A 22,341-nucleotide genomic window follows, 5' to 3' on the forward strand; every position below is an offset into this window, starting at 1 on the left:
TCTTCCTTCTAACTTCGTCAACAACTGTTAACTGTCGCCACTTGCTTTATTCAATTTGCCATTACTACACTTCTGTTTCAGTGCTCGCTCCAGTATTCTTGTTCATGCCACACCGCTGATATGCCATTTTGTTTTTTTGTTTTGTTTTTCTTTTGTGTTGGTAGGGTTATGTTTTTTTTGTGCTAAACTGTCTCCGTGGTGTTAGTGTTAAGAAGCTTTTGTAAGTTCGATAAGTATTTTGTGTGATGGATTATATTTAATATAATTCGAAATAGGTAACACGAACCTCCCATTCCATCAAACAAAAAATAAAACTTAAATTTCAACTAATTGATCTCGTACACCGCCAGTTTTTTTCTATTATGCTGTACGAGTATTAAAATCTCACTTTGTTTTAAGACAATGCGTTGTTGACACAAGATCACGGGAAATCCGGTTCAGGCACCAAACTAGACACCCGAACACGTGGGCTAAGAGATTGTTTTTTTCATTTAGAGATTTTGTACTTTTTATTACCAATTGTAGAATGTTTTAAGAAAATAGCTTTATGGGGCGGGCGGGCGCGCGCAGAGAGAGAGAGAGAGAGAGCCCCCACAAGCATGCAAATGTCAGTAGGGAAGAAAGCTGTCCCCCCTCCAGCCCCACTCGTCATTTAATATTCAATGGAGGCAGGATATTCCAACCTCTACCCAGATGCCTCCCGTATCCGTCGCTCTAAATATTCTTATGTATATTGGATTGGTGGTTTTCATGGGTGTATTTTCTGTAAATTAAATATACTTTTACACTAGGAATTTGAACGAAAGGAATGGTTGAAAGATGGGAGGGGTGCGGAAAGGGAATCTCCTCAGCTAAGCGAGTGTGCTGTGGTGGTGGCCGGTGTTGTTGACCTACGGAATGTTATAAGAAACGATAATTTAATTACACTAAGCCTAATTATTAATTTTGTCCTAAGTAATCGTGAGATTCATAGCTGAGATAATGAATGTACAGTTTTTTGGCGGTTGGTAGCGCCGAGTCGGGAGAACTCGGGGACAGGAAGTTGTAGGGTTGGTACTACTGTACTTGATTTTTCAAACCGTGGGACCAACTGCCACACACATTAGTACTACGTTATTCTGTCCTATGTTCTTTACACTCGTGTAGCGCTCTTTCCGTTTGTTGTATCAGCATTTAAGAAAAATTGTTCCATGAAGATCCACCTTTCAATTGATGGATGTAAAATTTTAAACGGTTATGTAGTAGTAAAATATTTTATGGGATAGTCAGATTGTAAATAAACTTGAAATAACTGCAACATAAATTTTTTGCTTATTAAAAATGGGGATTTTTGTATTTAATAAAAATTGGGATTTTTGTATTAGGAACTATGTCCACCGGTTTAATCAGTCAGTGAGTGACTGGTAGAACGCTTCCGTGCGTTTATAATCAAACGACGCTCGTCTAATTTTAAAAACATCTTGGCCTTCAATGTTAGCTCTTTAGATCTTTTACGATATCTAATTTGTTAATAACGCAATAAATAAGTACTTGCACAGTTGTGGTGCTTATGAAGCTCCTGCTTATTTTTGGCACGCATGAATTAATAACCACAGCAATATTTCCAGTGTGTAATTTTCAATAAAGCCTCTTGGAAATTTTAACACCATTTTATTTACTAATGGCTTAAAACATTTAACAATTATTAAAACTGCATAGCTTCTGTGGATACATAATATCGTCTTTAGTGCACAAGAAGCTTCAATAACAGCTGGTTAGGATTGTCCGGTTCCAGACTTAGACTTGTCGTGCTAAGCTTAAGGTTGTAGGTAAGTTTTAAGAAAGCGTGATTATAGTCATGGTTGGATAGAATAGATATTTCGTTTTTAAGGGTTCGGACATTAAAAAGAATGAAACGACCCGTGACTTGTTTGGCATAGTACTTTGATATTGCTTAGGTTTAGTAGACTTGACCGGTTAATGGCAACGAATGTGTAATCTGCGCATGGATAAGGGTTTAAAGTTGACTGATGCAGAATACTTAGAGACCCTTAAAAAATAAACTCGAAGCTTGACTATAGATGCGTTTCTACCAGTGTGTTAGTAATATATTGGTACTATAGATACTCATGGTAACGTTCTGGACAATTCTACGGGTATCACACGCAAGTTTCCGATATTGAGGTAGACGGAATGACACGCGTGCTACAGCATCGTGTAATTTAACCTTAGGTGAACACCAGCTGTAGTTTGTGTTAAAACTGGTTTGTTTTGAGGTGACAGTTTTAAGTTTTAGCATTAAGTATTCGCAAACTGAGATTCTGTGGTTTCTCATGTGCCAAAATTTATCCTTGTATTTATGTAATTTTTCAAGTGACCTGCTTGTCATTCCATAATTTCAACTCGTGTGGTTCTCGGCCGCTAGTAATGACAAGTTTCAAAGAAACACTTGTCCATAGGCAGAAAGCGCGCTCGCTCGCTCTCCAACGCGTCGTCTAGTCATTGGAGGAGGACAAATTAACGGACCTACAGCTGTTCGGTGGACGGCCTCTCCATTCCTTCCTCTCCGTCATCTCTGCCGCCATCTTCCCTTTCCCTGTACCACCACCCCCTCTAGCCTAGCCCTTGCTTCTCCCTTTAACAGCACCGGCGCCACACACGCACAGCTGTTTGCATTATTCTGTAACCATTGCTGTCTGATGGTTGACGTCATGGATGGTTTTAGCTGTGCACTAGTTTTAGAAATACGTAAAATTAGTTTGTTAGGCTTGTTTGTGGTCATTTAGATATGTTTAGATAATCAGAAAGTCCAAGAATCTTTGTGGCCAATGGAGATGTAAAATATACTCGAAAATTTTAAATTTTAGATAAAATAGATTAATCTTGGTTATATAAAGTTACGTAAATGTTAGAGCGGTGTTCTTGCACATTTCTTAACCCTGCCGTTCATCGTCTTAAAGTTCTGCTTATGCTTTCATCGCAATTATCTGGCAGTGGAGCGTAGGGTGGTTCGGCCTCTTGACTTCACAAGCAGACGAGAATATAAATCAGCGTGAGGTTATAACCTCCAAATGCTGTAGCTGCGGGAGCGTTATCATCCTACGGGGCATTGGGTGACGGAGGGGATGCAGAGGATAAGAGGCGCCGATGTGAAGGGCAAGGCAAGGCATGGCAGACCAGGGGGAGGGGTAGTGGAAGAAGACTTAAGAAGTTGGTGGTGGTTGGATATACGACACTTCAGACCAACCGGTTCCCCTTCCTGCTCTGGATGCCATCACCGCAGGGTGGGATTAAAACATCCCCCCCTCCCTCCCCCTGCCCTCCACTAATCCCGCCTTACTTTCTAGCAGTGTTCCTTCACGCTGTTTATCCCAGACATTTTACAAGTTGACGCTGTTGCCGAGAGCATTTATACGTCGCGTTCTAGTACTAGAGAGATGAGTGCATCATGGTTTAGGCTTTAGGGTCTGGTGTTTTTCAGTCATATTTGGTTTTCTTACATTCCACGATAAAAACTATAGATCATACTAATCGCTGGATGAGTCACGACTTAACGAGCCTTGAAATAGTTACCAAAAAATAATACATGTAAACTAGTATGATAATGGTAATTGTATTTTTGACTAAACCTTTTGGAATTCGAAACGGGTAACCGGGTACTTTTAATCGTTGACCTCCCAAATTAGATTTTCTGCCAAGCAAGATCCTGAGGTTGCTTGGTGAATTGTTAGGCGATTTCTCCAGGGAGTAACCTGTTAAATATTTTTTTTCCTTTACTATTTTTGATATTAGTTGGTGGTAAATATTTGAGAAATGTGAATTTGGTGGAATTGACTATTTTCAAACTAAACGAGTGGATGTGCTACGTGTGCTCTATAGTTTGGCAGGGATGTTAATCTTCACTTCCTATTATAGTTATTTAAGTAACAATGATTAGTTTACTTGGCGGTAACCTTAAGCCTACCAGGTACGTTTTGGAATCCATATATAAAGGAGGTAAAGTAGTAATCAGCATACGCTATAAGGCAGAGAATCATTTTAAAAATGAGGCCCCTCGAGATTGGATTACATTATTCAGAATAGGTGATGGAAGACTCATTGACTAAGGTGTCATGGCAGGCTACGTCTGGTGCAGAGATTTCTTTTAATCCAGTAACTATATATATATATATATATATATATATATATATATATATATATATATATATTATTTATATATTTATAATTAGTGCCTAATAACTCTGAACAATATTCTGCTCGAATAGTTGTAAGAAAGATCTGATGACTGTGGTTCCCTTTGACATAAAATTTAAATTGCTACTGGAGGCCTTTAAATATTTGTCTTGCTCATTGTGAATTAATAATTTTTTATGGTTGTACATTAAGGGGACGCTTGAAGTCAAGATTTTTTCTCTCGTACACCCCTTCTACTTTATCATACTCCTCCCTACATACCAAACAACAAATATTGGGAGTCTTATGTCCTTGCCTCCCGTTTCAACCACACGCGTTCTCTTACCATCTCGTGAATGTAATACTATCCCCCCTCTCTGGTACCTCTGTTCCCTAGATTCAAGTAGCTTGGGGATGGCACGGTCAGAACAGCCCGAGCATTGTTTATCGCTGAAGGACATCTGCAGTAGCTACGTCAGGTTATGATCTTACGTCCTTGAAAAAGTGTTTGGTAAGGGCGGGAGTCTGAAAGATAGGGCCTTGGGTGGGCTTAGCGATGTTGAACCCCCCCTCCCCCGCCAAACCTCTCGAAGGGTCATTTTATCGTCACTCGTAAAACCTAAATTATGATGCCGTGCGTCCCCCCGCGCTCAAGTTGCTGGTTGATATTGGTGCTACTGCTGGTGGCAATATGTTCGGAGGACCTTGATTTTTAAGTTGTGTTGCGGTCATTTATGATTTTGTTTAACGGGTTAGGGCAACTTGTCAGAACGTGAATCCCCGCATTGCTAAAGGACACGATTCAATTTTAATGAAGAACACATCTATTAAACCGCGCCTGTGCACATAATGAAAGCGTTTTTATTAAATTGGAAAATTTAACGCTTAAAAATTTTACTTATCTTTTATCTTGGAAAATGAAATTTTTCTTATTCCGGTTATTAGTTATTACTTGTTGAAATGCTTACCTAAATTTTGCATGACACGTTTAGTGGTGCTGTTTTTAGTTGAGCTCTCCAAAACCAGTTGCGAGACTTGTAACAATCGAATCCTCGGACCTGGAACCAGTGTTTTGATGCGCATAAGTAACAAGAAACTAACGAGGTCTCCTGGGCCGTCCTGCCTTGTTTAAATGAAGAATGGAGTTCCCCCAAGGGTGGCAGATAAATTCTCAAACTTGCCCTTCTGGGAGAGACTTTCACTATTGATGGGTCATGTCATTTTTGCAGTGTATTGAGAGCGAGATGAGCGGTGCGCGCACTAACAAAATTTTGCAATATCCTTTTTTTTTTTTTTTTTTTTTTTTTGAGTTCGGAAATAATTGGAAGATGATTACGGGAAGCACATGTTCTGGGGTTTCGAAGCAGGTAGTCTTGAATAGTTGCCTGTGCTTACAATCGAGAGAATTTTTAAATATAACTTTTTATTTTGTTCGTAGTAGTAGTTGTAGTGGACTAGTAAGCGGAACTATTAGTTTTTCTTTAGAGGAAAAGGTGGTTTTTTGCATATCGATATGATATAACAGAAGTTGGATTATACAGTCACACGTTTCTCTTAAAATTGAGTAAGTGGACTACTAAAACTTCAAGAGGTAAATAATTTTGGAAATAAGTTTCCCAGTACGAAAAAATAAATAGAATATTAACAAAAAAATAAAACCCAGTGAGTGGCACAGTGATTATGCTAAAATGCCTTAAAGGTGATTTTTACTTATACAGTACAAGCAAAAGCAGCTGCTAGAGCCGTGTCACAACTGCACATTTGTTTTACTTTTTTTTTTTTTTTTTTTTCTCCCTGTTGCACTGTTTTGTTTACCGTTTTTCTTGCATTTTCATTTGTCGGAGTTTTCCAGCTTATGCCACAGTTGTCTGTTGCTTTTTACTTTTGCTGGATACAAAATTTGTTATAAGTTGAATTGTTGAGGTTCTGACATAATGAATTTAAAAAGGTTTGATTTGGACATATTGACCATTTTACTTTTTTAGTTCTTTCAGAATTTTAGTGATGTCTTATAATGACTGTTGTTGTCTTCTGCCTTTCCAGGAGAAAAACGATGCAAACACAGATGCAGCAAAGGATGACAAAGAAGACAAGGAGGAGAAAAAGGAGAAGAAAGTGAAAAAGAAGAAATCGTTCAGGTACGCCATTTTTCTTCAGTCATGAGTGTGTGATTGTCGGCGATTTGTCATAAATATTGACATGGACAGTCCCTTTGAACAGTAACTAGCCCAAGAAAATAGTCCAAAATAATAACCATATGTAAAGGTTTAAGTGAACTGTGTATTTTGAGATCATTACAGCTATTCCGTTTGATTATTGGTATATTTAAATTCTTAATTAGAATTTGGGAGTTGTCAAACAATGGTTATTTCCAAATCACATTAAAAGGAGACTTGAAATATAAGTCTTTATAAGAACTTTTTCAGGGATCAGCCATATAATAATTTGTGATTAAGAGTTGCACATTTATTGGCAATTTTGTACCTTAGTGTTTAAAACTGTATTTCTGCCCTTGAAATATATCTATAATAACCCAATTTTTACCATTGCAGGAGTTTCTCGTTCCTCCGTCGAGAGAAGAAAGCGGCGAAAGTCGAAAACACCAACGGTGATGTCACGAAGGATGAGGTCAGTAGTCTGTGCGAGATCGTAAGGGCAAAGCCAGAATCATCGCCATGTAGAATCATCAGTAGTGATAACATTTAAACCATTGTTCGCCCGAGGTGGAGATAAATCCATCAGGGCGGACAGTCTCGAAGCATGTCTTAAAATTTCATAGCGATATTTATTTTCTTTTTCCATTGTCGTACGCTCGCCAAAATTTCTTCCGGCGGAACATTTTTCATTTAGCTAATTTTTGAAGGTTTGTCATTAACCGGATTATTGTCATTAACCGGATTATATTGATGAAGGGCCTTTATTAAGGTCAGTTTTGTATTTACTTTGTAGTGTGTTTGCTGCCAGTTACCGTTGTATATCAAAGCTTGGACATGAAGGAGGAAGCTGTGCTTTGGCAGATAGTATTGAAAATTGTATAATATATGGTTTGGCCGTGTTACTGGAAACATACAAACGCCCTCCCAGTGTGGGAAAACTTCTACATTAAGTACCTTATCGTACCTACCTAATGACCCTAATTTTTTTTTTTTTTTTTTTTTTTTTTTTTGGGGGGGCAGTCGAATTTGACGTACTAACTGCTGAAACAGGAAGATATAAAACATTTAAGAAATTGGTGGTCATACTTTTTCATTGGTTGGTTAGGTTATATTTTATTTGCTACTGGGCGTCCCAATTTTGAACTTTTAATAGAAGATTCCATCCGTGGGGATACTTCCTCTAAGGACTGTGGTTTCCATAATACTTCGAGTAAAATATATCCAGAATTGAGATACTCGTTGCGACAGAACTCTAGGGCGTTGTTGTCTTGAGTTTTCTAAGGGCGCTGGGAATAAATAGTCTGAAGTACGGTCCGACGTCTGCATATTTTTGCTATTTCCACTCCCATAATAGATATCTGTTCACAAATATTCCGCTACAGTTCGTTCCCCCTCACATTGGCAGTAACAACTTACGATGTGTTAGAAAGTCATGTTTTCGTACATGTCACAGAATGTATGTGGCGTCGCCATGTAGTGTAAACACAGTGGTGCTAAGACTCCCGAGTAGGGTGGCTTGACAACGCACCGTAAACCATCCGGATGTTTCGATGGATGACTCCCCCGTTATTGATGGATGGTCTTGGGTGACTGTTGCCATTCATCGGCCCTAGTACCCTTGGCTTGTCCAATCTTTCGTATGCTGCGTATGAAATTTACTACAAATTGGTAAATCCAAAGTAAGTGACTGCAAGTTTCCTGGAACACGTGACAGTCCTCTATAGAGAACTGTTTTAAAAGTCAGTCAGTCAAAAATTAAAAGTTGTAAGAAAAAAAAAAAAAAAACTAAATTTTTTCTCGACTAAAAAGCTTGTTGTAACTGGGAACTCTGTTAGAGGAATTCATGTTCCATCTGTAAAAATCCTCTTCGAAAGCTGCTTGTGGGAGGTCGCCAGTTCTTGCAGGTCACAGTTTGGCTTTTTTGATATTTGTAAATATTACCTTGTTTGTATTTGTTGTAAATATTACCTTTTGGGACACAACGTAAAAGCATCGTTGTGCCACAAAGAAACACATTCGGACCAATAATTTAGTATGTGTGGGCGTATGAGTAATGACCTGACTCCATTAATCCCCTAGGGAGGGATGAGGGTCATCCCGTGGTGAGGCGGCTTAATATCTCTCTCTCTCTCTCTCTCTCTCTCTCTCTCTCTCTCTCTCTCAACCCCAACTTCAAACCGCAGTCCCTACCGAGGGGTCGCCCTTAGGCGAGAATGAAGAGGATCAGGGAATGGATGAAAGATGGCACATACTAAATTACTTTTTCCCTCTGACGTCTGTGACTTTCCAAACTAAACATGACCCCTATGATGACCCCCTCATCTGTAACCGTTCTGTACAAGCTGTAGATTGGAGGAGAGCTTATCTATTTTTTTTATTTTTAACTTCATTTTCAACGTGGCCTTTTGTTTTTTCTTAAAACTGCTGAAATGGGTCATCCGTGTGATGTTATCTTTAGAAAATGATAATCATATGTACCCTTTAATTTGGTTTTCTTGCAAGACCTAGTATCATGTCACGCCAGACGTTACTTTTTTCTTTTCCTCCAGTAAAATTTAACGTCGACATGTTCTCTGGAGTGACATGGAACCTTTGTTTGTACGGAATCTGAATGCCATAATTACGAAAAAAAAATCTTTACTCAAGACAATAGACTGGAAGTCCTTTGTAGCATCCCACTGTTATCCTAAGATCTGTTGGAAATCTTGATCGCCATCTAATAGGATTTTGACCAGTTTGATGCTCAGGCCAGCACGAAAATGGGAGATAACCAGTGTTATCAGAGACGTTGAAACTTGTGCTATAGTTTTAGGTGGTGGAGGCTGGTTTTGACATGTAAGGGCCCAGAACTTACCAATGATTTTTTTTAAAGTCCTACATACTGAAGATGCAACGAACCTTACGATTCCAGAGTTGTGATGAAATTAAACTTCAAGTTATAGTGGTTGTGGTTGACGCCAAGGCTACTTCTCTTTCCGGATTGTAGCAGTTTTTATCGCTGTGCCATGTGTTTTTTGTATGGTGTTTTTACGTTGCATGGAACCAGTAGTTATTCAGCAACGGGACCAACGGCTTGACGTGACTAACGAACCACGTCGAGAGTGAACTTACATCACCAGAAATATATATCTAACACCTCAATGGGAATGCCCGAGAATCGAACTTGCTGCAATCGAGGTCAAGTCAAGACCATACCGATCACGCCACTGAAGCGCTCGCCGTGCTTGTATTGGAATATTTTTGCATTTGCATGTTGAATCTGTTAGTTTTGAGCGTTTTATTAAATATCTAGAACGATATTGGGTTATAATTGGATAGTTAATAGCTGCATCATTTGAGGTAGTTTAATGTGAGTGATATTATAAATTTCCAAGAGTTGGTTTTTACTTGCACTCAATACTAAAACTGATTTTTCTGAGTGTTTCATAATTAAGCAAAGCAGTTCAAAGAAAAATTGTATCTTGCTTGACAACAGGGAATGGCAACACGATCCCTGAAGACTGGTTTGTTCTTAATCTTCATGGTTTCACTCCAAGTAACGTTGCGCTGCCTTGTCCTGTACACACCCCATTTTGTGTAGTTTCATAAACCTTTAGGCCTATTTCGTAGTGAAAATGGCAATTTGTCTAAAATAGGCCTACTATGCCAAGTGCGTGTTGGTCTCATGACCTCCCCTCTGTGGATGAAGAGGAAGTCGTTCGTTTGGCCATCTCGCATCAACCCAATGCATTTCTGCCTGTGCCTTTAGGCCTATTCGCGCGATAACCAACAATGAGCGTTAGGCCTACAGGTACTCATAAAGGGGCCTAATGCACTTGTGGTTGATACTACCCGTAGTTTAGTTTTTGTTTCTTTATGTAACACAAGGTTAATTCACTGGTTCTTAATCTGTCGAACTTTACAGGCTCAAAAAATTATCTTGGTTAACTCGAGCCCGTTAAGTGTTCTGGGGCAATCTAGATCATACAAGAAGAAAGCAAATTTAAAAACTAAATTAAGAGTTTCCTATTCTGCAGGAGCTATAATACTGATGATGAAACTAAAAGACAAAGAAATATAAGAAGCATTATTTATAAAATATATGAAGCAAATTCTTTAGAAAACTTACAAGGACCCCCCAGAGAGGGAAATCATCCCTGTAGAGGGCTGTACATAAAACCAAACAAATGAATGTATTCAGAATTCTGTTAATTAGTAAAAATTGTAGAATTTTTATAGATTGGAAACTAATTAGCAACCTCCGGAAATGTGATGCCTAGGGTTGACGATTGACTAGTACTTGTCACTACTGTAAATCATTGTATTGTCGCGCTCCGAAATAAAAATTTGGTACACTCCAAAACTGTGGACATATCTCGGGAGCGCATGAAGGTACCTCGCTGAACTATATTTCGTGTTTGAGGAACTTTCCGCGGTATCCCATTTCATTTCCATTCATTTTAGTGTTAGTCACAAATGATGTTACTTTATATTTTCCAAGATTATCTGTCAACACTTCCAAATGAGATGAATAAATTAAATGACTTTCATTTTATAACATTGGCTTTGGTTAGGTATTTGAAGTTGTAGTTTATCCAAGTGTTAACGCCGAGAAAAATTTACCGGTTGAAGACAGAGCAGGGGAGACAAATTACTTGTGATTGGGGCCCTGGGGGAGCTCCCCCGGCTTGGTTAGGGCACGGCGTCTGTTAGATTAGGTAGTGTCTGGTTAGGTTATATTCCATTTGAAGGCAGAAATGCCTATTAGGACTGTAGTATCCCTGACACCCTAGTCTGCATTCGCGACGTTTCGTCTATTGTATTAGTGCTTTCTTTTCGTTCTTTGTTGATCTGAAATATATATATATATATATATATATATATATATGTATATATATATATATATATATATATATATATATGTATATGTAGGATATATGTATATATATATATATATATATATATATATATATATATATATGTGTATATATATATATATATATATATATATATATATATATATATATATATATATATATATATAAATTGCATAATTGCAGAATGCACAATTAACGTATTGGTTGTAAGCTAGAATTCTCTCTCCAAGTTTTGCGTATGGGATTTCCACTTTGGTTTGGTTTGGGTTTTTTTCTTGCTAAATCTACGCTTAGGCCAAAGTGACACTTAATAGTTTTAAAAGTCATGACATTTTGCTGGCAATTCAATCTGGATGATTGATGACCTTTGAGTGGAGATGTGCTTTCACGAATTTGTCTTAATATCTTCGTGTTTGATTTTCCCGCTGATGGGAGACTTCTAGGGTACGATTAGAGATTACAGAAAAAAATTTAATTTGTGTTAGTCGTCAGAGATTTTCTTTCGTCTAATTTCAACGATTGTCGTAGTTAGTGATCATGCTTTGTCTGGATTGTATACTAAGTACTATTAGCAGTCTGTGAATTCTTTTTAAGCGATGCTGAATTAAATTTATATTCCTAATCATTTCTTTGTGGGAGTAGTGTGTTTGGTGAGCGAAACCTCCAGTAAGTGTTGCAGACCTGTTGTGTACAGCTGCAGAATGCGTGACCATGGGACCATTCTAACTTGGTCCAGATGTACCATGGCTCCCAGTTTTGCTTGGTCATGTAGTATGAGGTGCGCCGTTTATGGCAGCTTAGTGACTTGGGTGTAGTCTCTCTCTCTCTCTCTCTCTCTCTCTCTCTCTCTCTCTCTCTCTCTCTCTCTCTCTCTCCAAGAAAAGAAGCATTTTAAAGGATATTACATTGTTCCAAGAGTTTCTCTCTCTCTCTCTCTCTCTCTCTCTCTCTCTCTCTCTCTCTCTCTCTCTCTCCCCAAGAAAAGAAGCATTTTAAAGGATATTACATTGTTCCAAGAGTTGTCAATCTTGTTCGTAGTTATGTGCTTGATTCTAATTTTAGCTTTAGAAAAAATTGGCCTCAAGGTTCCTATCAAATAATCACTATGGCCTCATGGCACAGATGTAACTGGGTGCAGTTCGACTGTCGGACCTGTGGATGGACGAATCTGGAGACGAACTGAATTATATTGAAGACAATAAACGAACGAGCTCTTACGGGCCCCATACAACGACTGTGTGTATCGTTCGTAAAAACATTGTGTATGGGCATGTCTGATGGCAAAAGTGGGCGGAGGTTAGTGTCTAAACGATCTCTGCTGAAATCTGTCACGACCAGGTTGCTAATTATTTAAGACTATGAATGAACGAGCTCTTAAGGGCCCCATACAACGACTGTCTGCATCGTTCGTAGAAACATTGTGTATGGGCATGTCTGAATGCAAAAGTGGGCTGAGTTTCGTGTGTAAACGATCTCTGCTGAAATCTGTCACGACCAGGTTGCTGGCTTGCGACTTGTCTGTCTTACACAAGTCGTTCAATGTGTTTGTCTGCCTATATAACTCTATCGCGCACGTCTCTTCTAGAGATGATGCCATGTCTTCCCGAGACAAAATCTTTGTTGAGACTGAAATCGGTGTGGAGAGTATTCATACTGTCTGAAATAGTGTGCGTGTTTGTCAGTAGTTGAGTGTATGGGGCCCTTTAGAATAGCATGGTTGTTTTTAACCCAAGTTTTGGGTCAAATACGTTGGGGTTTGTCTTGTCTAATGGTAATGTCGTAACTACGGTAGAAAAGAAAAGTACTATAAGATTTCATCGCTGCGTCAAAATTTATATAATCAAAACTGAATCCCCGCCGTGTGTTTCTGACGTTACTGGAGTGATGCCGTTCCTAAGAAGGTCTTCCCACTCGTGTAGCTGTTCTTCACTTTGTTCACTTTTATGTGCAGTCCTTCACAGGCATGAAATTTGTTCCAGGTTCAAATACTGTATATGCTTCACTTGCGTGTCTGATCACAATATTCATTTTGGTTCTGAAAAAGCTCGAGCAGTTTTCAGATTAGTTGGTTAGTCATATTTTAGGGTTTTGAAGATTGTAAGAATTATTTTTGTATTCTGCTGCTGCTGTTCTTGTTTTTCGGATGTAACTGGCAGTCACCTTTGATCAGTAAGGCGGCTGTCTTTAAGACCGGGTAACGTGATAGGAACCCAATAATGAAACGTAGGTGGATTAAATAAGATTTTTCACTTATGGTAATATGTACTCAGTAGATGAGTGTAATCGGGGAACATTTTTTTAACGGCTGATTTGTTGTTGTTTGCAAGATTCTTGATATAAACATTAGTTGTGAGGACTCGTCCATTTTAAGGTTTTGTACCAGAAAGTTTCATTGGACAATGTACTGATATTTCATGTTTCTCTTGCTGTCAACGAGTTTAATTTGTTGCATGGTTTGGATGAGTTTGATTTACCGCCTTCGCCTAGAACTTAGAGCATGTAAGTTTTTTGTACTTCCTTATATGCTTGTTTGCTGCAGTTACAATGGTTATTGTAAATTTAAAACTGTATTGTGATTTATTTGTGGCAGAACTATTGATGGGAAAATATAAAATTATAACTGGCCTGATAGATCAATTTTGTATTGTAAAAGGCCAGTCAACACTAGGAAACCTCTGTATGCTACTTGGTTGTTTTAATACACGCGAGGAGGAGAGATGAGAGAGGAAGTTTTTGGAAAAAGGAGTCTCATGCTGACTTGCTTCTGGCGGAATTGAAAATATACATATATAAGCGTATACATACAAATATATATAAAAGTACATATTGCACTTGTAATTATACATATATGCATATATACATACATATATATATATATATATATATATATATATATATATATATATATATATATATATATATATATATATATACACATACTAACACTAAATGCTTTCCATTCTGGATGGGAAGCAAATATACGGTAAAAAGTTTGCAAACAATGTTTCCTAGTGTGGAGAGCCCTTAAGTCTTTTAGACATTATAAAAACGTGACTGAGGGTTGAGTGAGAAACGCAGGATTCCTGATTAAGGGTACATCCGCATAATTGGTGTGTTCAGGTGAGCCCCACCAACCACAGGTGTTGGGTCGATTTGGTGTCGTTGTTACTGATGACGTGTGTAATGAATTGCGCATTCATTTTCTCCTTTCCTTTTATTTTTCTCATTAATAAATTCCATTTTTGAAAGTTATATTCAGGAAGAGGCCAATATCTTTATAGTTAAGTATAATGATTTTCGTTTTGCTATTATAACAGCAACCGTGCTGATCTGTTGACTGTTACTAGGCGATATAACGGCTCGCACAGTACAATTTATTCGTCTACACACACCGGTACTGCGTTATTATTCGTCACCAGCGTTGTCTCCCACTAAGAAAAAATAGCTGTTTAGAGAAAGCCATGGCTCCGGACACACACTCTCTCTCTCTCTCTCTCTCTCTCTCTCTCTCTCTCTCTCTCTCTCTCTCTCTCTCTCTCTTCAAACAACCCTATTCACGGTTAATCAACGCCTTACAAGCCTACTTATACAGGAACAGCGCAGTATAATTTTTCCCTGGCTCATAATTGAGAGCTCGTTAGACTAATTGCCCGGACTGATGAATCACAAGTTTTTGTAGCCGAAATTGACTTGTCCAAATGCCTTAACAATTTGTTGCATACATAATAGTACGTTGCTTTGTGGGAGTAACGTAATAGGTATGGCGTGATAGGTATGGTCTTGGCCTGTTACCTCGGTGGCCGCAAGTTCGATTCTCTGGCTTTACATTGTGGTGTGAGATTTGTATTTCTGGTGATTGTTCACTCTCGACGTGGTTCGGAAGTCACTTAAAGCCGTAGGTCCCTTTGCTGAATAACCAATGGTTTCAAGCAACGTAAAAACTCCATACAAACTAATTTAACATTTGGTCTTGGCTTGCCTGTGGATGTTCCGAGTCTGCGGATTTTCAAATCGGCTTTAGTTGTTGTGGCTGAAACTTGGCTGTTTAAAAGTTTTTGCCAGATGTCTTTAGCGGGGACACGATTATCCTGTAATCTTTTACTAGGATAGGCTAGGTTCTCTTGCCAAGCAAAATAGAATGAAAGTTGTATACATTTGATATGGTGGTTACTTTAGGAATTACGTTAATTTGTATATTGGATTTAAAGTTTAACCTCAGTTTTATTACACTTCCAAGGTTACCGAAATTAGTCTCTCTCTCTCTCTCTCTCTCTCTCTCTATGCCTCCTCATCTCTCCTCTCTCTCTCTCTCTCTTCTCTCCTCTCTCTCTCTCTCTCTCTCTCTCTCTCGAGTAATTGAAGTTCTCCTTTTATTGCCAACGCATGGAGTGGTTCCTGGGATAAAGATGAAGGGGCTTGTGAGGGCGTGGTAGTCGGGTCCTTTCCCAGTGAGGAGTGGAGCAGTCTGTGGACATGTGGCTGTTACTGCTGCAGTAGCAGCTGCCATGTCCGGTAACTCCGATATTGGATAATTATCATGATTAGTGGCTATAGGTTAAATTGAAAATTAATTTGCACGCTGTTCGAAGAAGTATCGTATAATTATCCTAATCCTAATTTGAGGATTATAATTAACTTTGCTTCATTGGTCGAAAAAGGTGTGTAACGTTTTAAATGAGACTAAATACGTGTATTTCTATTAGTTACCAGTTGGGGAGTATGGGAACTAAAACGCTTGGTGGTACAGTAAAAATAGGTTTTAACACAAGTAGGTAGGATCCTTAAAATAAATCATGAGAACTTAACGCAGTATCTCATATGTAATTCTCAGGTACGTTAGCAAACAATTTTATCATTATCAGTCAGTCGTAAGATGACGAGTTGAAATATTAAAAGTTTCTGGTAACTAAAAATTATGGAGTCAATCTGGGAATCATCGGAGATGTATATATCTGTTTTGTACTAACCAAGGCCAATAGAATTTTACTAACACACATGACATTTTTAATGTAATGAGATTTATTCGAAGGGAGTAAGTCATTTTTAGGCACATGGACGAGACAAACTCAATTGATTATATAGTGACGTAAGTTTGTTTGATGGAGTAAATAGGAATAAATTTTTAAGTACTGCATTTATTTCTGCTACATTTTAAGAATGGCAGTAGAAAACCTTTTGGCATATTTCAGATTTACTGTTATTGAGTCTCTTGTAAGTTAGAATAGCTTTTGTTTTGACACATGACACGAGCTTATTTTTCTTGTATGGTTGAATTTTTTATGCGCTTCATGACGGGAGACCATTGCAATGGTCAACGCTGCATGATAGAGAGGAGGGGGGGTTGACTGTTGGTGTTGCAGGTTATAGCAGCTGCTGGTAACCTTTGAGGAAAATAGCGTAGTGGGCTGGAAGACCCTATCATTACGCAACTGCTGGTGCTTCATAATTGGAGAGAATTTAATTTCGTGGAGGCTGTCGCACGTTGGGTTTCCCTCAAGAATTGGTTACTCAACCTGGTGAGGAAAATAGGACAGTTTTGATGAACTTTTGTTTACACTTAAGATATGAACATCTTGTATTGTCCTTTTATTGGCGGCCGGTAGTGGGATCCTAATCCCTATTAAGAGCCCTTTATTTGGTGTAAAATTTTTCGTGATTTACTATGACCTAAAAGTAAATTTTCCCGACTGCCCAATCGCCATTGCAGTCCGAAAATTGGTAAAGTAGGTTAAACATATTGGAATTAATATTGCGTAGTTGCCTTCGTAGGGAAGAGAACCTCCTAATCATGAGGTAACTATTGGAGGAGCGGCTGTCACGGGGTGAGGAATTGTTTTTGGAAGTAGTTTGGTTGGATTAAGAGGGGAATTGTAGTCCTTCAATTCCTCTCCCCCTCCCGTTTTCGTCCCTCTTTGAACTCTGCTCCCGTACAACAAACCCCTCCCCAGCTTGACCCGTAGTTCGTCCTTGTCTAAACCCCACAACCTCTTCAAACCCGAATTGTACCCCCACCATCAACCCTCCCGTCCTCGCTGACTCTGACTTACGCACGGAGTCGAAGCCATTGTTGCTAGGCTACGAAGCTGTGCTACTTCCCCTCCCCTCTCTCTCTCTCTCTCTCTCTCTCTCTCTCTCTCTCTCTCTCTCTCTTCTCTCTCTGCCTCTTGTGTGTGTACCCACACGTGGGACTTCGATTACTATTTATTACTGTGAATCTGTGTTTTTGTATATGGCTTAAGATAAAAACTCTCTCTGTGTGTGTACACACGTGGGGACTTCGTATACTATTTATTACTGTGTAATCTGTGTTTTTGTATATGGAGCTTTAAGATAAACTCTCTCTGCTTTTATTCGGTGGTACAATCGCCATTATTTTGAACCCCTTACTTCCGTAACTTTCGCCCATAATCTACAAATTACGTAAGTTGTACTGCTAGTATCCGGGCCCAGTGACCTTGCGGCATATCGGTACAGTATTACGCAAGTTAGCCTTTAATAGAGCTGATTATGTAATGCGTTGTTTTTGGGCCGCACTTTTTAGTCGTTGGAGTACGCTGTGGGTTTAAACACACAAGGTTTACTTAAAGGTATTTCCAACCGCTTTAGAAGTTCAGATGTTCGTGGAAGTATGTCAAGACTAATTTAATTTCAATGTTGGAAAGCCTGTTCGTACAGTTTAATTTCTTCTAATAGCGCTCTCTCTCTCTCTCTCTCTCTCTCTCTCTCTCTCTCTCTCTCTCTCTCTCTCTCTCTCTCTCTCTATATATATATATATATATATATATATATATATATATATAATGGAAGATTGTATGTTTGAAAAGGTTTGTAATTTATAGCTTTTCTCAAAATACTTAGGCTCTTCAAAGGTCTAAATTGTTGAACCAGCTGATTTCTGCTTAACGTATCATACTGCTGCCAGGTGATTTCATGGCGAGGGGTTTTAGAACAACAATAGAATGAATAAAACAATCAAAACCAAAAAGTACCGTTGAGGAAGGGATACATAATAATGTGGTCGATCAAAAGGGCAGTTGACGAGAAGGGAGCCTTCAAACTGTGAGGGAGGGCAGTCATGGAAGAGGGCGCAGATTTGTAAAAGGAAGAGGATTGTGAGGGCAGTGGCAAAGGATAGTTTGGAGAAATGAGTGTCTCTCTCCACAGGAGGACCGGAATAGCAGTCGGCTAAGGAAATATAGAAAGCAGTGAAAGTATACAAAAGATGGAGACATTATCTGAAGTAGCCAGTTACCCTTTAGCTCACCAGGTGGGGAGAAGTTTTACTGTAGAGTTAGATGAGGAAATTTTAGTCAAAAGTTAGCATCAGATATTGCTGGTCGGAGGGAAATTGCCAAGGTATTTGAGATAGTTTGTGTGCCTCAGTACTTTTTTTTTCAGTCAGCCACAGGAATAATACCTTGTAGAGAGATGCGAGTAAATATTCTAGTGTTTCTTGATAATTACAAACCCTTTAGGTGTATTGAAGGCCTATGACAAAGGACTACAGATATATTGCCTTACCAAGACAACAAATGTTACTTTGCCGCAAAACGAAGATTTGAAGTGAAGACAATGACTGGTGTATCAGGATTCTAGGAGGATAAAATTTATCTTATAAACCCTACCCATTTTACAGTTGATACCTTAAGGAGGAAACTACAAATTGGTTCAGAAAAAAGTTCCCAAGGGGGTTTCTATATTCCGATAACTTGCTGAAATTCTATATCATTTGGACCCATACAGCTGAAATTGTATAACAATTTGACTCCGTAGGGGACTAAAGCCATAAGTGCACCTCACGGTGCAATGTTAGACATTGGGAAACTCTCCCTCGCGAGAGTATATACTGCGGACCCCTTAGAACAATGTAGGCATTGCTTAAGGGTCTTTGCAGCGTCCCTTCGGCTCCCAGCTGTAACTTTCATTTCTTTTACTGTACCTCCTTTCATATTATCTTCCATCTTGCTGTCCACCCTCTCCTAACAATTATATCAGTGCAACTGCGAGGCTTTCCTCCTGTTACGCCTTTCAAACCTTAACTGTCGTTTTCCGTTTGTGCTGAATGGCCTTAGTTGCCCCAGTGCTTGGCATAATGCCACAAATCTATATATATAACAATTGTAGGGAGTGTGTTAGTTTTGAGACGGGAGGGCGAAATTGAGGAAATTAAAGATAAACTAAATTAAAGCTTCTGGCCACAAAATGGAAGAAAAGGGAAAATAGGCTGGAAAGCGTCTGTTATGGTATGAGGTGAAATCGTAACTGTGTACCGAATATGAAATCTTTAAACGATTGGGTTTTCGAAGTCAGATCTTCCGAGTTTGACAGGTTTTAAGATGTAGGTCATTTATTCCCACATGAATAAAAATGTAGCTGTAGAAAGTAGGCATTAGAAAGTCTCAAGATATAACCACTGCAACGGAGGCGTGTCTGCTGGTGAAAGATGAGGATGTTGAAAAGGTGCGATTAATTTTCAATGTTGGAGATTTATGGGTAGTGTGCTTGGAGCAAGCACTCAAGATTTTGTTGGAAAGATGCTTTCAAAAATGTTATAATTTGGCTATATGATCGGGAAAGGGTTGAGGAACAGCCAGAGGAGATACTTCTGTCAAGTCCTCCGCATCATGTATGAGAGATGGGGGAAATAAAACAGGAGTGGGCCTGACAGTGGCGTTTATGAGCCGCTGTAATTATAGGCCATTTGGTTGTAGAATTTTTACTTGGTTGCAGTCATTTGGTTAATCCATATTTTGTTCATTTACTAGATAATTGTTGTTTCCCTTCACATACTTTTGAAGGAAATAACCAAGCGAAATGAAGGGGTAGTGGTCACGAATATTGGCAGTTTTATCTATATGTAAAAAAAAAAAAACTTTTTGTTCACGAGGAGAATCGGGCCAAGGCAAAATCTGTGGTTTAGATACTGCCAGCGCTCTAGGTTTTAAGTTTGTCGAGGTTATTGCAATGGTAGCGTCATTTGCATTCCCTTTTGGCTAGTGGTGGCCATAGTGCCTAAGGGTGAAGTGATGGCAAAAGGAATGTACTAATGCGGTTGGGATTTAAACTGAATACATTAACAACAAATGAGAGATTACTTGGATTAATGTATTACGTTCCGGTTGGATTGCTGGATAGTGAAGAGCGAGGTCATATAATTATTTCAGCCTTGCCTATCATTTTCATTTGCGTAAATTATTTAATTTAAAAAAAAAAAATGGATTTACCACCAGACAATAACTGCACCCCTTGCAATAACCGCATTGGGTTTTAGTTTCGGGGTTGCAGAGGTTGTATAAGGTATCGCGTACTTGAAATGTTATCTTTTGTTGATAAACCTGCAAATTATGACGCAATACAAACTTCCTTGGCATAACTAGTTCAAATGTCGTGAAAATCTTTAATGTAATTAATTAATGCGCAGTCGGTTGTCATTCCCAGTGTCTTGGATTCCATGAGTTATGATAATGGATTTGTATTCTTGTGTTGTCCACGTTACCGCGGCACAGGTGATGAAAATTATATTTAACTTGCTATATAAAGAACGGCCAGTCGCTCTATAAATACGGTAGGCGTTTTTGTTGCTTTTGGCTTTCACGAAAGCTGTGGCCTTCGTCGCAGGGACCTCCTTTCGTCCTGGGCCCTGTAATTACGGTTGATTGAAGGTTGCCGAGTGATCCGTTACTTTGTCGAGACATGCTGAAAAAGGCCCGGCGCCACGTCGATATTAGGACAGCCCTAAGGCGCCGCTGCAGCAGTAAGGGTCGGCGTTTGTGGCCTTGGGTCACGCTATCCATACAACTTCACGAAGTCGCGTGGAAGTTGCTCTAACCTCCTCCTCAGACTCCTGCCAGGTACCACAGTTGGCTGCGGTTGTAAATACTGCGCTGATCTTTATTTATACAAGATTTATTCTCTCTCTCTCTCTCTCTCTCTCTCTCTCTCTCTCTCTCTCTCTCTCTCTCTCTCTCTCTCTCTCTCTCTGTTGCCTGGTTACGCAGTGTTTTTATGGGGCTACGGTATTCGGTGGCAGTGTTCAAATGAGAGGGAACCAAGGCCAGTGCTGGTGACAGAATTGTCTCCAGCCTTTACCAGAATTAATGAGGCTTAAGTTTAGCATGGCGTGTTGTACACTATTGGTTCTAGCATGCTGGCCATGTAAAAGTTAGCCGCAAGCTAAGACTAACATCCTCCATTGAAGTAGGTTCGATGGTATTAGGTATTTTGATCGCTTAAATGTTTCGTTGTTTCCGATCTGAAAGGGTTATATTAGTAGTACTAAATGTACTACAGGACTTCAGTAATTTTCAGGTACTATTAATTCGGCCATGTTTTAGTGCTTAGTTGTAGTAAGAGATAACTGTAATGTGTCGTGTAGACTTAAATTATTGTTTTGATAAAATAATTTTTACCTGCACGTTTCACTGAATTACTTTTGCAAGGGTATAAATATCAGTGACCATTGTTTTACCTTTAAAAATGTGAAAAGGCCCACAATTCTGGATATCTTGATTTTCAATGATACCCATGTGAATCTCTCAAGGTCATGGTCCTTATGTAAACATTCCTTTGAGGGCAGCAATGTACGCTCCCTTAGTGTAATCCTGATATGCATAGCAAGACCTTGATGCATAGTACTCTTTATGCTGACGTTGCAAATAGGGATTTTCCATGCAAGCCTCTAGCACCTCAGTGGCGTGATCGGTATGGTCTTGACCTGCCACCCCGGTGGCCGCGAGTCCGATTCTAGATATGATAGTTCTCTCGACGTGGTTCGGAAGTCACGTAAAGCCGTTGATCCCGTTGCTGAATAACCACTGGTTCCATGCAACGTAGAAACACTTAACAGACAAACAAACCATGCAAGCCTCTCGAATGATAACTGCTTAATTGTTCAAACGTATTTGACAGTTCTGCCATCTTTCGGCATTTCGTAAATCTGAACGAGGTCCCACGAATTTGAGTTACTGAAAGTACATACAATGTAATACGTGTATTAACCGCATGTCGAAGTGTAACCCGAAATTTATGTCCGTGTGTAACTGAATGTGGTCGTATTAGACAACCTGTTTGGTTTAGAAAGTTTAGTTTGGAACTTTGAAAGTTATGATGATGTGATAACTAGTATCTTGCCTGTCTACGTGAAGACTACGCGAAGTCTACGCTGAATATGCAATTTT

General features: G+C 39.1%; 1 protein-coding gene across 4 annotated transcripts in view; it reads left to right on the forward strand.

Annotated features, from left to right (window-relative positions):
- LOC135206256 (cell surface glycoprotein 1-like) overlaps window positions 1-22,341 on the forward strand; it is a 133,020-nt gene that overhangs the window by 60,271 nt on the left and 50,408 nt on the right. For 3 of the 4 annotated variants that reach the window (XM_064237657.1, XM_064237656.1, XM_064237659.1), the window contains exons 3-4: window positions 6,196-6,290; window positions 6,705-6,780. The exons of the other annotated variant lie outside the window; for it this stretch is intronic. In XM_064237657.1, the coding sequence (XP_064093727.1) occupies window positions 6,196-6,290; window positions 6,705-6,780 (171 nt within the window). The remainder of the gene's footprint in view (window positions 1-6,195; window positions 6,291-6,704; window positions 6,781-22,341) is intronic. 4 annotated transcript variants of the gene reach the window in all.

The sequence above is a fragment of the Macrobrachium nipponense genome, chromosome 29 (assembly GCF_015104395.2).
Source record: "Macrobrachium nipponense isolate FS-2020 chromosome 29, ASM1510439v2, whole genome shotgun sequence".
NCBI classification, from domain to species: domain Eukaryota; kingdom Metazoa; phylum Arthropoda; class Malacostraca; order Decapoda; family Palaemonidae; genus Macrobrachium; species Macrobrachium nipponense.